General features: G+C 40.7%; 2 protein-coding genes across 2 annotated transcripts; one reads left to right on the plus strand and one right to left on the minus strand.

Moving 5' to 3' along the window:
* Nucleotides 1–1164: 1164 nt before the first annotated feature.
* Nucleotides 1165–1894, minus strand: LOC134178576 (rhophilin-2-like). Its single transcript, XM_062645447.1, has 3 exons — nucleotides 1755–1894; nucleotides 1580–1689; nucleotides 1165–1477 (listed from the first exon to the last, which is right to left on the minus strand). The coding sequence occupies exons 1-3, from the start codon at nucleotides 1776–1778 to the stop codon at nucleotides 1165–1167; spliced, it is 447 nt and encodes a 148-aa protein (XP_062501431.1). The 5' UTR covers nucleotides 1779–1894.
* Nucleotides 1895–1926: 32 nt separating this feature from the next.
* Nucleotides 1927–13542, plus strand: LOC134179079 (maestro heat-like repeat-containing protein family member 1). Its single transcript, XM_062645982.1, has 42 exons — nucleotides 1927–2149; nucleotides 5794–5939; nucleotides 6059–6190; nucleotides 6244–6412; nucleotides 6465–6563; nucleotides 6621–6772; nucleotides 6833–6973; nucleotides 7036–7128; nucleotides 7183–7261; nucleotides 7320–7433; nucleotides 7490–7563; nucleotides 7622–7747; nucleotides 7987–8094; nucleotides 8155–8299; nucleotides 8361–8401; nucleotides 8460–8601; nucleotides 8666–8724; nucleotides 8784–8891; nucleotides 8944–9063; nucleotides 9112–9234; nucleotides 9297–9379; nucleotides 9444–9510; nucleotides 9565–9690; nucleotides 9751–9833; nucleotides 9892–10030; nucleotides 10104–10217; nucleotides 10326–10433; nucleotides 10493–10625; nucleotides 10687–10797; nucleotides 10862–11016; nucleotides 11081–11235; nucleotides 11286–11445; nucleotides 11503–11660; nucleotides 11715–11861; nucleotides 11929–12043; nucleotides 12112–12258; nucleotides 12315–12503; nucleotides 12579–12734; nucleotides 12809–12946; nucleotides 13012–13114; nucleotides 13248–13313; nucleotides 13371–13542. Exons 1-42 carry the CDS (start codon nucleotides 2095–2097, stop codon nucleotides 13451–13453), a joined length of 4962 nt encoding a protein of 1653 aa, XP_062501966.1. The 5' UTR covers nucleotides 1927–2094; the 3' UTR covers nucleotides 13454–13542.
* Nucleotides 13543–13552: the final 10 nt, after the last annotated feature.

Here is a 13552-nt window from a genome sequence, read left to right on the forward strand (position 1 = left end):
ACGTTGGAATGAACAGGAAGGAAATTCCCCACCCAGTAAACAAGAAGAGAGAGGAAACGACTGAAAAACAGTACCACAAATGAAATTGTTAATTGAACCAGATCCGCATATCCCCAGAGACATGCCAGACCGATCCGAAAGAACCAAAGAAGAACAACAGGAAGAGGAGGCAGCGCCCAAGGTTGAGGCTGCATCCATGAGTCCAAAGAAGCACAAGAAAAATAATGCAACGGCGGAAGAAGATCAGCCTCCACCAAGGTAATCACTGCACACCAGGAGGCCGCCAGAGAGACTAAACCTGTATTTAACGTGTTTTGTAGTTGTGGTTTTCTTTTAATAAGGGCGGAGTGTAGTAAGATACAGTAATTAGAGTAGAGGAAAGACATGTGAGGTTGATCCGGGATGTGGTTAGAAGGCACGAAGACGCACTAGAGAGTAGACTTGAAGAGATAGCTAGGTTGGTAGCAGAAAATATTACAAAACTGTGATGCATCGTGTAGATTACAAAGACACCAGAAGTAGAATAGGAACCTATCCATCCCTTCATGTCTCTGAAAGCTCTCTGTTCCAATGCAAAATATGTAAGAAGCTGCAGTTTTCTACTATGCTAATTGATACAAGTAACTGCAAGTACAAGAGGTATTGCTTACTCCTGACATAAGTACAGTATGGTATTCCCAGGATATGCATGCTTTATTATTCACTAATACAAGGCAATCTGACATTCCATGCACCATCTAAGAAGCATACAGTGCATGAACACCACCTAATAAGTAAGGTCTGAGGCAAGCATAAAACACTTGAGATTGAGCCACTTTAACCAGAGGCAACTTCCATGTCCCATAGGTCTTGAATGCCATTATGATGATGATTGACAATTCATGCAGTGTTGGAATTTGTGGTCACATTAAATGAGTTACTTTGCATGATCTTAGACAGATTTTCAAGTACCATGTTTGGAAACAAACAGTGAGTACAGCAAGTCAATAATTTCTTCAGAGAGAGGGCACATAGGTGTGAAAGAGAGGGTGAAAGACAACTTAGGGTAGGTTAGTTAGTTATAAAGCATACCATCAGCAATTACAGATTTGGTGCTAAAGTGACTAACAAAACTGAAACTGCAGCCTAATCAGGAAGATTAATTTTCGTTACTTCAACTTTGGTTTATAAAATTTGCTGTGCATTTGTTTTACAGTAGGTAAAGTGCCCTTGATGGGCGTGGTTGGACTGCCTCCCTCCAAAACCCGCGCCTGTCCATAATTCACACTTCTCTGTGTCTACCGAGCTGGCCTGGACCGATTCAATTTTCAGTGTAAACACGGTAAAAAGATTCAATATCGACATGCACCTCACGGTCTGGTAGACAAGCACTGTGCTGTTCAACTCGTTCAACTCCTCACGTAGCATCTCTACCTTACAATTATAAAAGCTCAATTCCATCTCCGCCTTCTTCCTTGCTTTCGAATCAATCTTGGCTCTGAAAATCAACACGTGACTCGTCAATTCACACGCTCCTCTTGCTCACCCTTGTCTGTCTCATGCTTTTCTCATGGCATGCATGTCGGTCGGCGCAACTCACTTCAAAAGGTTTTCAGCTCCTTCCTTCAAAAGCAACTCACGGCTAAGTTCGTGGTGCACCTGTGAGCGCCGTGACTGATGTTTACTCCGTAGAGTCATATCATAAGACTGCTATACAGATTCACAAACAACTTGCTTGCACGAACCGTAAAAACATCACAAAGCAATCGGCTTACCCAGTCACTTCCAGATCCAGCCATGCTGGATACAAAAGAGTAAGTAGCAGTAGTAGTACGTGTACAGATCTGATCAGAGACAGTCGACAGTTCCGATCTTTGCTCTACCCGGAGGCCTAGAGGTGGTTGCTACATCCCCGTATAAAGTGTAGTCACGTGTCGCGTGGGGCTTAGCTCTGCTAGCGAAAGTGGGCTGTCAATCTCGCCAGTCAAGTTGCAACGACAGGTACTGTGGCGCAAAGGTTTAGTGACGGCAGTAGTTTGACTGGACGCACCCCAGAGAGTAGGAAGCGACCTGGTGCCTTATCTGCCTACGACAGTAGCAGCAGCAGTAAGCGGTATGGCTCGTCAATCTTCGAGTGGATCTCTAATAAAGGAAGGAGGACAGGTGGAAGGTACGCTTCTCATTATATCATACAGCTGCTTGTAGACCAACTAACTGTTTGACTTATTCGTTTGCATTTGAGTAGCAAACTGTAGGTACACTGTATTCCCAAACGCGCAATATCGCTTCTCGTTCCAAACTATATTCTTGAATAGAATAGATTTTTATAAGCTTGCAAGCAGGCGGTACACTTTTGTAGTCAATCTTAGGTTGTATGAGTGATGTGTCTAAACTTCATACTTCTGAATGAGCAGCAGCAGTCTAGCAATCCAGTGTACAGTAACTGCATGGCAGCTTTAATGGTGCCAGCATTGCGTCCAAGTGGGAATTGCAACAATAATTACAGACATGGGCATAATTATGGAGCCACCCTGACCATGTGACTTAGATTAAAAATTATTGGACTTTCTCAGACACTGCAAATACAGCATCTACAGCAACAGCTCCACTTTCTTAGTAATTAAAACAAGTCATAATGGTGAGGTAATGGCTCTGATTGTGCCATCCACATGTCTGAGATTGGAGGTGATCATGTGTGACCTACATGACTGCTTCTTGCTGTCAGTTCAACCATTTTGAAAGTTAATTAATAATGGAAATTGTTTTCAAAAAGCTTCTAAACAATAAAATAACTTTGTTTATGTCAGAAAACATACTCAAAGACTATACGTTTCAGTTTACTTGCATATTGTGAGTCTACTTTCATCTGCTCTTGGGACGTCACAACATGAACGGTTTGGAAACGGTAATGCATGGTGACGGTGGTTAGTTTGGTCATTCTTATTCTTTTGTTGCTACTGGTTGTCAAAGCGTCCAATCAGAACAATATAATACTCAAATAGCATGATTTGCTGTAGAATCATGGGGTCAGCAGGTATATTCATAAATCTGGAATGTTATGTTGATTTCCATGCCTCAGCTGATATGGGGGTGGCTCCATAATCATGCCCATGTCTGTACAATTATTAAATTAAAGGGAAATAAAATATGTTGTTATGACTTTACTCACTGAAATTGTAGACAAATCCTAACTTCGAGTTGCATTGAAAAGGTGGTTGGTTGATCCGTTGGTCGGGAATTTCGCTCTAAATGTTTTGCACATAGATAAGATACATATCTGGAAAAATCTAATGAAACACAGTTCTGAATACATGCATAGCTGTGGCATTCCATAATGTTTAGGCTGGCACCTTCTTGCATTCCCAGACAGTCCTCCAAACACAGTAAAGTCAGACCTTGTTCCGACCACTTCTGTCCTGTTGGTTTCTGTCGGGCTGTGATGCAACTGTCGGGCTGTGATGCAACTGTCGTAACAAATACACAGTGACCCATGTAAAGTGGTTTCACATGTACCTTTGTCAGAAAGTAGGTGTTGGATTATCAGGTGTAGGAATAACTACGTGTGACTGTACATGTTTCCTACAGTTCTCAGCAGCAGTAGCCAAATAAGAATTAAGCAAAGTGTGAACTTGAACACTATCTTGTAGTGCTGCATGATTTCAACTTCCTACATCCAGTGCTGTCCAATTGTACAGACTTGAAGCAAACGTAAATACTGAGATAAAAAATAGATTCTGGCTGGATCTGAAAAGGTGTAAGTCAGGTTACCTGAAACAAATCATTTTGATTTGGCCCAAATGGCAAATGTTTGCCACAATTGTCTGAGATTTTAACCACTCAGTACAACTGACGTTTCTGCCATTTAATCTAAAATGGTGGCCCAAATGTATCCAAACTCATCCAAGCCAGATCTCTCAAAATTTAGTAAAAATATGAGAGCCACCTAGCGCCCGACTGCAAACGTTCCAAATGGCAGCCAGACTACTAGCGCTGACACTAAAGCGTCTCATGGCAAGTAGAAACGATTTATTGTTTCACATTTTCTGTTTGTTAGCCAGGCTAGCACGACACAAGGCAGCTACAATGACGAGAGTCATACAAAACAATTCGCTCTTGTCCATGGAACTTTTTTTAGACAGATAGAACGAGACAAACTACCACTTTATCTACATAACTAAGAATGAATCAAACAAGTATAAAACATTTTGACAAATGATGAGTATGTAGGGATAGTTATGTTCTTTCATTCATGCTCATCTCCTACATGACAATATTTTACCTACATCACTTGCAGCAGTTGTGTGCATGTCAATCTTTACATTCATACGTAGTGGTCTTGTGTGACAGTATTCTGGGTGTGTAATTATGGATGTGATTGTGATGTAGGAGATAATCATGAATGAAATAGGTACATACTCATCCCTACTTACCCATCATTTTCTCAAATGTTTTTATACTTGTTAGAACATGATTGTTAGTCTGGGTACACAAGGCTAGTTTGGAAATACAAAGCTGCAAATGGTACACAAACTGCAGTCGTACTAATTAACACTGAACTTTACGTGTCAAATGAAGAAACTGGGTAGAGGAAAATCAGCAATGCCTTAGATATCAGAGGTGGTGAATCTAGTCTACCACTTTATTTAGATGTTCAAAGACCACTAAGGCAAGTGTGGAACAGGGACACTTAACTGGAAAATGCAGATAACATAACGTTGTATTGCCATTGAGTGGGTTTATTGTGAAGTATAAGCACTATCATGTTTTGAAGCTGCAGTAGAGATATGTTCCACCTTGTGAAGAAACAGACTGCTCATTGTGCAAGGTAGTAATTTGCTTTCCGGAAAATAGTGAGAATGACTGTTTAGTAGTACCTTAATTGTTCTAATTGCAGTGACCATCTAACTTTGCATCCTCAAAGCTTGCAATTCTTTTAATTAAGGACACTATTAAAATATGGTGCCTTTTGAAACAATAATTGTTTCTAAGCTGGTTGGTCATTAGAGCCAAATCTAACTCATTCCACTGCCAAGCCTACCAGTAGTCACTTCTTATTGGTGCAAACGCACTGTTCTCTTTTTCTCCTTGAGTTTGGGATGAGGTGGAGTCTATTGCCGAACGATTTGCTCCTGACATCGCAGGGTGGAAAAGGACTGGCTGTTTAGACAAGAAATGTTGGTTGTTGTTACCGCAAATTGCAGCAATTGTGAAGGAAACTGAAACAACCAATGTCAAAGTGTAGACATTGAAACAACTACAGTATAGAAACACTTTTTAAGTGCTTCATCTGACTATGTTTCAATGATGAGGAATACTCATCCTCTACCAGTGACTGCTCTAGTAAATGAAGGCAACCAGAGTAGGTAGCTGAGAGATTTAGGCAAATTATGTTAGAAAAATGGCAGTCGTTCCCAAGGCTATATATTATTTAGCTAATTGTTCCCTAAACTCTGATGCTTGCTATTATTTTGGAAATCTTATATTCAGCGCTTGGCACACCATCATAATTGATTTAAGAGACACTGTATGGTAAATTTGTGAAAATATTTTTATTAGTGACTACTGACTTCTGGTTTTCTGTAGACAGTTAGTTTCAGAATGTTTTCTGAATGACTGCTTATTCATGTCTGGGTAGTTAGTTCTTTATTGTCATACGAATAAAGATTTGCAGATTATGGAATTGTATGTTGGCTTAATTAATTTTGTCATTATTAGATTCAAATTATATAGTTTGTTTCAACAAAAAGCCAAAATAGGGGCAGTCAGGCCACATGTATCTATCTCAGCTTATTTTGTCGGTTCTACCTTGTGTAGGTTTGGTAGAAGCAATAATTGATGCTGCTTATGATAAAGACACGGAAGTGAGGAGAACACTGTGCAGGTCATTAGTTGACATTGGTAGTCATTGTCCAGAACTGGTTCTGAGGAGCTGCCATAGATATCTGTCCAAGAGACCAAAAGTAAACAGTCAGCAAACTGTCTCATGACTTATTAGCAATTGATGTTACATTCATAATATATTGTTTGGTGTGCTGGTACTGTTGTGTAGTACTAAAAGTGTCTCGTTTATTTGCTTTAGTTGGATAGAGGTCATCGTGTCATTTTGTTGCAATCTATGGACAATATTGTTAAAGAAGCTATTGATCGCTTGCCAGATGAGTTAGCACAACTCCTCATTAGACATGGGTCTGATGAACTAACACAGACTAAAGTGAGTTGAGTGATGAGTGAGGTGGCAGGCTGGATCATTTGTGGTGTGATTAGGATGTCGTACCAGAGTGGCAGACAGCTGCGTCTTCCTTGTTAGTTGCACTAGGGAGGAAGAAAGAGTTTGGTGGCCAAGTCATAGATTCATTGTTGAGCAAGTTCCCTTCTGGGACGGTTCCTCATTTTTTTGTTATACAAACACTCGGTACACTTGCTGGAGAGAATGGTACTGGAAATGTGTGATATCAAGTCATCCAATGTTTGAGTTTTGTTTGTAGCATTTGGTGTGGTACCAAGACTGAAGGATGTGATTAGTCGGATGCTACCTGTGCTGGCAGGCATTAAACATGACAACTTTAGATGGGCATTCTGTTCAAGTGAGAATGCTGTGCAAAGATTTGGATACGTAATCTCGGTTATAAATATGTGTGAAGGCATGGGCAAGTTCTGTGATGCCATTCTTGACTACCTTGCAAACATGGATAAGGCCAGTGACAAAACCATAACTGCCGAAATGTACCACGGTGAGATGTATGCTGCTTTTGATGTCATGTTCAATGTCTGGCTGCTAACCAAGGAAGCAAAGGTCTAACACTGTGGGCATGCAAGTCACTTTGATCATCAATGCACTGACTGTTGTGTATAGCTTCGGCTGGCTATTGTTGAGGCTGTCGGTTCAATGACTCACTTAATGTCAATGGAACGACTGGCTGAAATAACACCTAAGCTGATCCCAACACTCTCCATGCTTTACAGGAAACACAATGAACACTACTTTATAACAAATGTAGTTATATATAAAATGCAGTAATTGTAAACGTGGTGTTCCATTTAAATTCTTTGTTTCAGAGCCTTTGCATGTGCTTGGATGCTATTCAGACGAGAAATGCTGCTATATTAGATCCTCAGCTAGATGTTCTTCTTTGCAATCTTCACCCACTGGTGAAGTCATTGTTGTTTTACTCACCACATCATAGTAATTGTTGTTCTCTTTAGGCATGCATTCCAACAGATTTCAGTAACCCTGTGACGGTGAAGAATCACAACGAACTGTTACGATGTTTCAATGTCATGGGTGAGAAGTCGACATTACGTTTATGGATGGTTAGGGTCTGCATCTACTTTGTTTGTAGCTAGGTCATATTCGGATCGTGTTTTATCTTTCATGCTCAACAAACTTGAAGTGAGGGATGAACGTTCACGCATTGGGACATTAGATGTTCTGAAGCATCTCATCAATTCAACAGGTTAAATCTCTTTGCCTCATAAATCCACTTTTTGTTGATGGTATGTATGTGCTCAGATGATGAAATGGAGGATAAGAAAGCATTAGTTGTTAGTGGTCTGAAGATTCTGTTATCAGAGACAAATAATCAAGTGAACCAAGTGTATGTTGTCTGTTTGTTTGCGAGAGCATTGCCATTGGCCTATGCAGGTTAAGAAGATGCTCGCACAAGTTGTTATCGCAATGGCACATCACCAGTACTTGGAGTTAGAAGGGGGCCACCTAATGATTGAATTTATTGTCAGACAGTGTGCTCTACCGGTCGGACCCGAAGAGGTATGTCTAAAGCCTGGTTCACAATAGTGATATCGACGCCAACAATAGAAATGAATCCTATTTTAGCGTCAGTGTCAGCGTCAAAGGATGCCGCCGACGTTGAGGCGGTGTCTATGAAGTTTGACTCTCAGCTGAGCGTCAGCATCATATTGTGAACCAGGCTTAATTAATGTATAAAGATGTAGAGTGTTTGACATACGTTCCATTAATCTGGTATTGTTATCATGCTTCTTCGGCAGAAGCAACAATCTGGTTTTGACCAAGACATGGTGACGAATGGTCAGTTGAAACAGATGTGTGACAACGTGCTACAGCTCCTTACAAATACAGTACAACACACAGAATCTGTAATGTCACTTAATTGTACTGTTGTTGCTGTATTGTCACACAACTGTATGATGGTGTAGGTTCTTTGGCCTTACCTTCTAGAATGCATTGTTCCAACTCCATACACAGAAGCCATGACAGCTGTATGTCGTAGTGCTGCTCAGGTAGCTAACAAGAAACGAGTCATTCAAGCAGAAGACTATGAACTGGATTATGAAATCCTTGGTGTGTTGCTCAGTCTGATATTACGGTCTTTAGTTTTCATGTCTTGGTGTCTTTGTTGTAGTAAATGTTCCTAAACCTCCAGCCATGATATCAAGACTATTGGTATTGACACCATTCTTGTGCTGATTCTTCTTGTAGTCTTAGCCCTTTGTATTATTAGGTGATGGCTGGACATCCACATGGGAGTGGTGGACGAGGTATTCATGTGCTGAATCTACTCATGGCTCTTGGTCCTAATCTCCATGAGAATGTTGTTGATTTGTGGGATGCTATTATCCCAAAACTGACCGAGTTCCTTGAAGGTCATCACACTTGTATTGCATTGTGCCATTGAGACCGTGTAAATTGTTGGTTTACTGAATTTAGAAAATAGCGCCGATGGGAAAGACTGGAATCAAAAAAGATGGGAAGACATGGTCTTAAAAGTAAGAATCATAAGGGGTTTATAGAATTCTTATGTTTATGCTTGCACTTGACATGTCAGTTACTGTCCAAGACACTGGATGAAGTGGATGATGAAGAGTGGATATGTGGCTTAGGGTACGAAATGGGGATTCAGATTTGCCTCTATAATGGTCACCCGAATGAGAAGGTTGTCCAGGAAGTTTTCCAAATTGGGCAATTTGTTGATCTGCCTTGTCTAGAATTTCTTGTTCAAGTGCATTGGTGTTGTATTAAGGAAGTCAACCGGTCGCCAGTTCATGCAAGATCATCTCAATTTGTTGTTTTCATCAGTGGACCATTCCAACCAGATAGAGAGAGAGGTAATGTTATGTGTTAAATGATGCAAATTGTTTAATGTTGTTGTGAAGGGCTGTGCCATGGCTCTCGGATTCTGTGCAGCTTCACATCTTGATGCAGCAGTTGAAAAACTTCAACATGTAGCAAAAGACGACATGGTCAGAAAGTCAACTGGCTTTTTAGGGCTCATGAAGGCATGTTTCATTTTTCACTGATAGTTGTAATTAATTAGAGCTCTAGCCTTGTGCACAAATAGGATAAGTCCGAGGCTGAAGTCGAAAGAGTAAAGAGCACTGTTATGCTATGTTATGGGCAGGTCACTTTCTTTGCTCCAGTTGGGTGAGTAACTTTGTAGCTTTTGTAAAACTTGTTTTTCTTCAAGTGCTGTCTCTCACCTTATAAGTCTTATAACATCTCGAATTGAAGTCAACATTTTGCGGAGTATCAATCCACATTTTGTCAATGTCAAAGTCTGTTGTGAGTTGTTGTTATTTGCTCCCATTTCATTCATGTCTCTGATTTAGGACACAAGTGTGAAACAGAACTTGATACGTGCAGTTGATCTAATTGGGAAGTCTCTCCACCCAAATCACTTGCAAACAGCAGACTTTGTGTTTCAGAAGCGAGGTGATCTTCTTGCTCATATGCAGGTTAGTGGATAGCAATGGCACTAGCTTTGTAATTTGTCATTGACACTGCCATATATACAGACGTACATCAAGGCAGAGCCCACAAATTTTCCCATCACACGTGAAACTGTTTCATTGGCAATGAATGCATGTGCCACTCTAGTGTAACAATGTTTTTTGAACCATTCTCTTGCCTGTCTTTAATGTATTGAACAAATTTAGCATGTTGGAGCCACATTTGTCTGAAGCCGAAGAGTTTGAGCTCATCAAGACTTGTACAGATGCTGTGTTCAAACTTCCAGCTGGTGGTATTCTTCATGATGAGAAGAGTAAAGGCAAGAGTGATGTGGTCCGGAAAGAGGTCAGTCAAACCTGTGAGAATAGTTGTGAAACTTGATTGGATGACTGGTGTTTTTGCTTACACTTCCTCTCAGGAGGCAGAAGCATCAAATTTGATATTGAAGAAAACATTTGAAAGCATGACAAAACTTTTGTGTGAAGTCCTCATGAAGCGAATCTCACCTGGTGGCCTGGAGAGCATTACAAAGGTGTGTTAGTTTGAGAGAGTTATTGAATAATAGATTTGCAATAGTAGCGTTCTTGTACATCACTTCATGATGTTAGGCAAAGACGTATTGACTATTTCTTACCTTTAGCATTTGGAGCCCTGGATGGTGTCGGCTGCAGTTCATGAACGAGAAAGATCTGTTGAGGCATTACTAATTATTCTAACTTGTTACATTGACCACCTGGTTCCAGAGGAAGTAATACTGCTCAAGGTGTATTGGTCTGGCCAATTCATTCACCTGAGTTTCCATACTAGGGAGTGCACTTCATTAATCTTGGCCATCTCATAGCTCGTGTGACACCTCGTTGTACTGATCGACTGGTCTCCATCCGTAAAAATGCCATCGATTCTCTTCAGCTGTTGTTACGAATAGCAGCTCGATATCGGGGTCAGAGATTTTGTTATAACTACGAGAGTATGTTGTCATTGTTTTTGTAAATTTGTGCCAGGTGCTCTACCTGAAACGAAAGACCAGCTTGTGGATGCGGTGTCGCTGCTCCGTGAAAGAGCAGATAAAGATGAGGCAAACGCTTTGTTTGGTGTCATCAATGATATGGCCAAGGAAATCACTTTTGCATTACAGTTGTTCATCTGTTTCAATTTCATCCATTTATGTCAATGTTCAGGTTTTGGCTAAGAAGCTCCCAGCTGATCAGTTGAATCCTTTCATCTATCGTCTTATGGATGGCTTGATTGATGTGGAGAGTCATAGCTCGAGTGGAGCTTGTGTTGTTCTCAACAGTTTCTGCAGACTGAGGGGTGCAGAACTAACAGATGAAGTGCGTGCCATAGATCCATAGATCTGTGTTTATGTTAGTTATTCAGAATGCATTTACTGTTTAGGTATCAAATCTTGTGAAGCAAATTATTAGCCAACTTGATTGTATCACCAGTGCTCAGACTCATACAGGAACACTGCGTTCACTGAGGACCCTGACACACCACCATTTAAATCTTGTTGTCACTACTCTTTTGGACTTCCCATTACCACTGGAAAAGTGGGATTTGTTTGTATTGCCAGTGGATTTTATGAATAGTTTATCTTTAGGCATGTCATTGAGGCATGGCAGACCATTGGTCAAGACAAGCATCTTACAAATAGCACGTTGGATCTTCTACTTGACCTTCTTGCCCGCAGCATGCCGTACAATGAGAAACAACGTCAAGGACAAGTACTTTCCAGGTCTCCAACGCCAGTGCCAAAGGCCGTATGTGATCCCTTGCTAATTTCGGTAATAAATAAAAATTTTGAGCTTGTTGTTTAGGTCACTTGTGCATTTGCAGAGCTTTTCTGTGTTGAGGAAGTAGAAAATCTCGTTCAAGAGCATTTCCATAGGCTATTCTCAGCACTTCTAGTGCGTATTGGATCGTGTGCTGTTATAGAAGAGACTAACAAGAAACCTCAAGAACAGAGTTGTTCTAGGTATCACTGAATTGGCCAGGTTTTGTGATTCGATTATAGATTTAGAATTTGTAGTTATGCTATGACAGCAATGAAAGAACTGCTGCGACGAGCAAAACAGGAGGAGTTCCTTCAGAATCTTTCTGATCTCGACGTGTGGGCTAAGTGGGAGAGTATGGCAGACAAGGAAAGATTTGCCGAAGGTCTTACTCTCTGTGCCAAGTAAGGCTGCATTTGCCATGCTGAACTAGTGTGTACAGCAACGTGACGTGTCCATTGCTGTCATTAGAGCTCTCTGTGATTTCACTCCTGATCAGCTAAACAAAGTAATTGGCTGCCTTGCTCCTATATTGTCTAGCTTATTTGAACCACAGCGAGTAGCCGCAGCGGCTTTCTTTGCTGAAGTATGTGAAGTGACACCAGTGACCCTGCTAATTGACTTACTCATGTTTTTGTTGTATGTACTGTGAAGTTGATCAATCAGCGGTGTCTTGGTGACATGACACAAGTTGAACTGCTTATGAACAGCTTATTGGGCCGTCTGATTGACACATCACATGTTGTTCGGATGCTTTGTGTTCGTGGTCTTGGCAACATTGCCAGTATTGGCGGAGAACAAGTCTGATGTGACACAATCTATGATTTTAATTTCTTCAATTCTATTTGTTCTTGCAGTTGAAACGTTATTCAACAACTGTGCTCTCTGCTATGATGGCGGGTATGGATGACAAAGAAGATCCTGAAGATCTCATCACTCTTGAGGCTATGAGTGGGCTTTCCAAAATATTGGGAGAGATTGATGAGGCTCAAATTCGACCAATACTTATCAATATTTGTCTCAAGATCAGACCATGTTTTGTAAAGGTGCTTGGTTTTTCTTCTTCCTTTGTCGCCTTTCTTTAATTACTAATTAGATGAACCTAAAATTTCCTTCTTTAGATGAAGCCGGGCGTTCGAGCCGCTGCATTCGAACTGTTTGGAAATGTGTCTCGGTTTGGTGATGGACCGTCAAGAGCTCCTTTTCTTGAGCAGATCCACACCAACTTTGTATCTTTGCTAATGCACTTGAATGAGGAACAACCAGAGGTTGCACTGGTAAATCTGGCTTTGCTCCTTGTTGTAACCATTGTTGCCTTTCAAAGAGTTCACTTTCAAAGTTGTTTTCTTAGGCATGCAAGAAAGCTCTCCGAAAACTGAGTCCTCTTCTGGGATCCACTTCTGTGAACAACATGTTCCAAAAACACTTGCTGGAAGATGCTCAACTGATGCACTATGGAGAGTTTATGAATGACCTATCACGACTAATTGTCAGTTATTTTGTCGTATCAGAATGATGTACTCTTGAAATCTCATCTGTCCTTAATATACTCAGATTGCAGACTTCCCGGACAAAATAAGCTTTTATACAATGGGTTGTATTGGTTTCTTCAAAAGCGTTTGGAAGGGCATCCGAGCCAATGCTGCGATGTTTGTAGGTGAGATACCAACACACTCTTGCTTGTTACCATGTCACAAAAGGCTTGTAGATGCAGATGCACAGTTCTCATTGTGTAGAATATTATGGAAACATAATGTGCGAACTGACATTGACCTTATTGTATTTTTCAGGGTTCTTACTAGGAAATCTGCCACTTCAAGAGCGACTGATTATATCAAAGGAGCACATATGTGGAGGTATATTTGTTCAGCAATAATGCCGATCTCTTTCAAATTTACAATGTCTTTGTGTAGCACTGGTGCTATTGTTAAAAGATCCTGCACCAATTGTAAGAAGAAAGGCTGGTGAAGCAATGAGCCTCCTGTATAACTACTGACACTTCGGATTAAAAATTAAATATGATGTTGGTGTTCAAATATTTTTCTAGCAGCTCGTCTTGATTGTAGAATAAAGTTCATGAAATCATGTAATGCTG

Source organism: Corticium candelabrum, chromosome 4, assembly GCF_963422355.1.
Source record: "Corticium candelabrum chromosome 4, ooCorCand1.1, whole genome shotgun sequence".
Taxonomy (NCBI): Eukaryota; Metazoa; Porifera; class Homoscleromorpha; order Homosclerophorida; family Plakinidae; genus Corticium; species Corticium candelabrum.

Excerpts from the sequence above, each read along its gene's own strand:
- LOC134178576 (XM_062645447.1), bottom strand. The coding sequence starts at position 1,778 with ATGGCTGGATCTGGAAGTGACTGG. Across the intron at positions 1,690-1,754 it reads CTGGATCTGGAAGTGACTGG|CAGTCTTATGATATGACTCT; the intron begins GTAAGCCGATTG and ends GAATCTGTATAG. Across the intron at positions 1,478-1,579 it reads GGAGCTGAAAACCTTTTGAA|AGCCAAGATTGATTCGAAAG; the intron begins GTGAGTTGCGCC and ends GTTGATTTTCAG.
- LOC134179079 (XM_062645982.1), top strand. The coding sequence starts at position 2,095 with ATGGCTCGTCAATCTTCGAGTGGATCTCTAATAAAGGAAGGAGGACAG. Across the intron at positions 9,380-9,443 it reads ACTTTCTTTGCTCCAGTTGG|TCTTATAACATCTCGAATTG; the intron begins GTGAGTAACTTT and ends TCACCTTATAAG. Across the intron at positions 13,115-13,247 it reads CAATGCTGCGATGTTTGTAG|GGTTCTTACTAGGAAATCTG; the intron begins GTGAGATACCAA and ends TGTATTTTTCAG.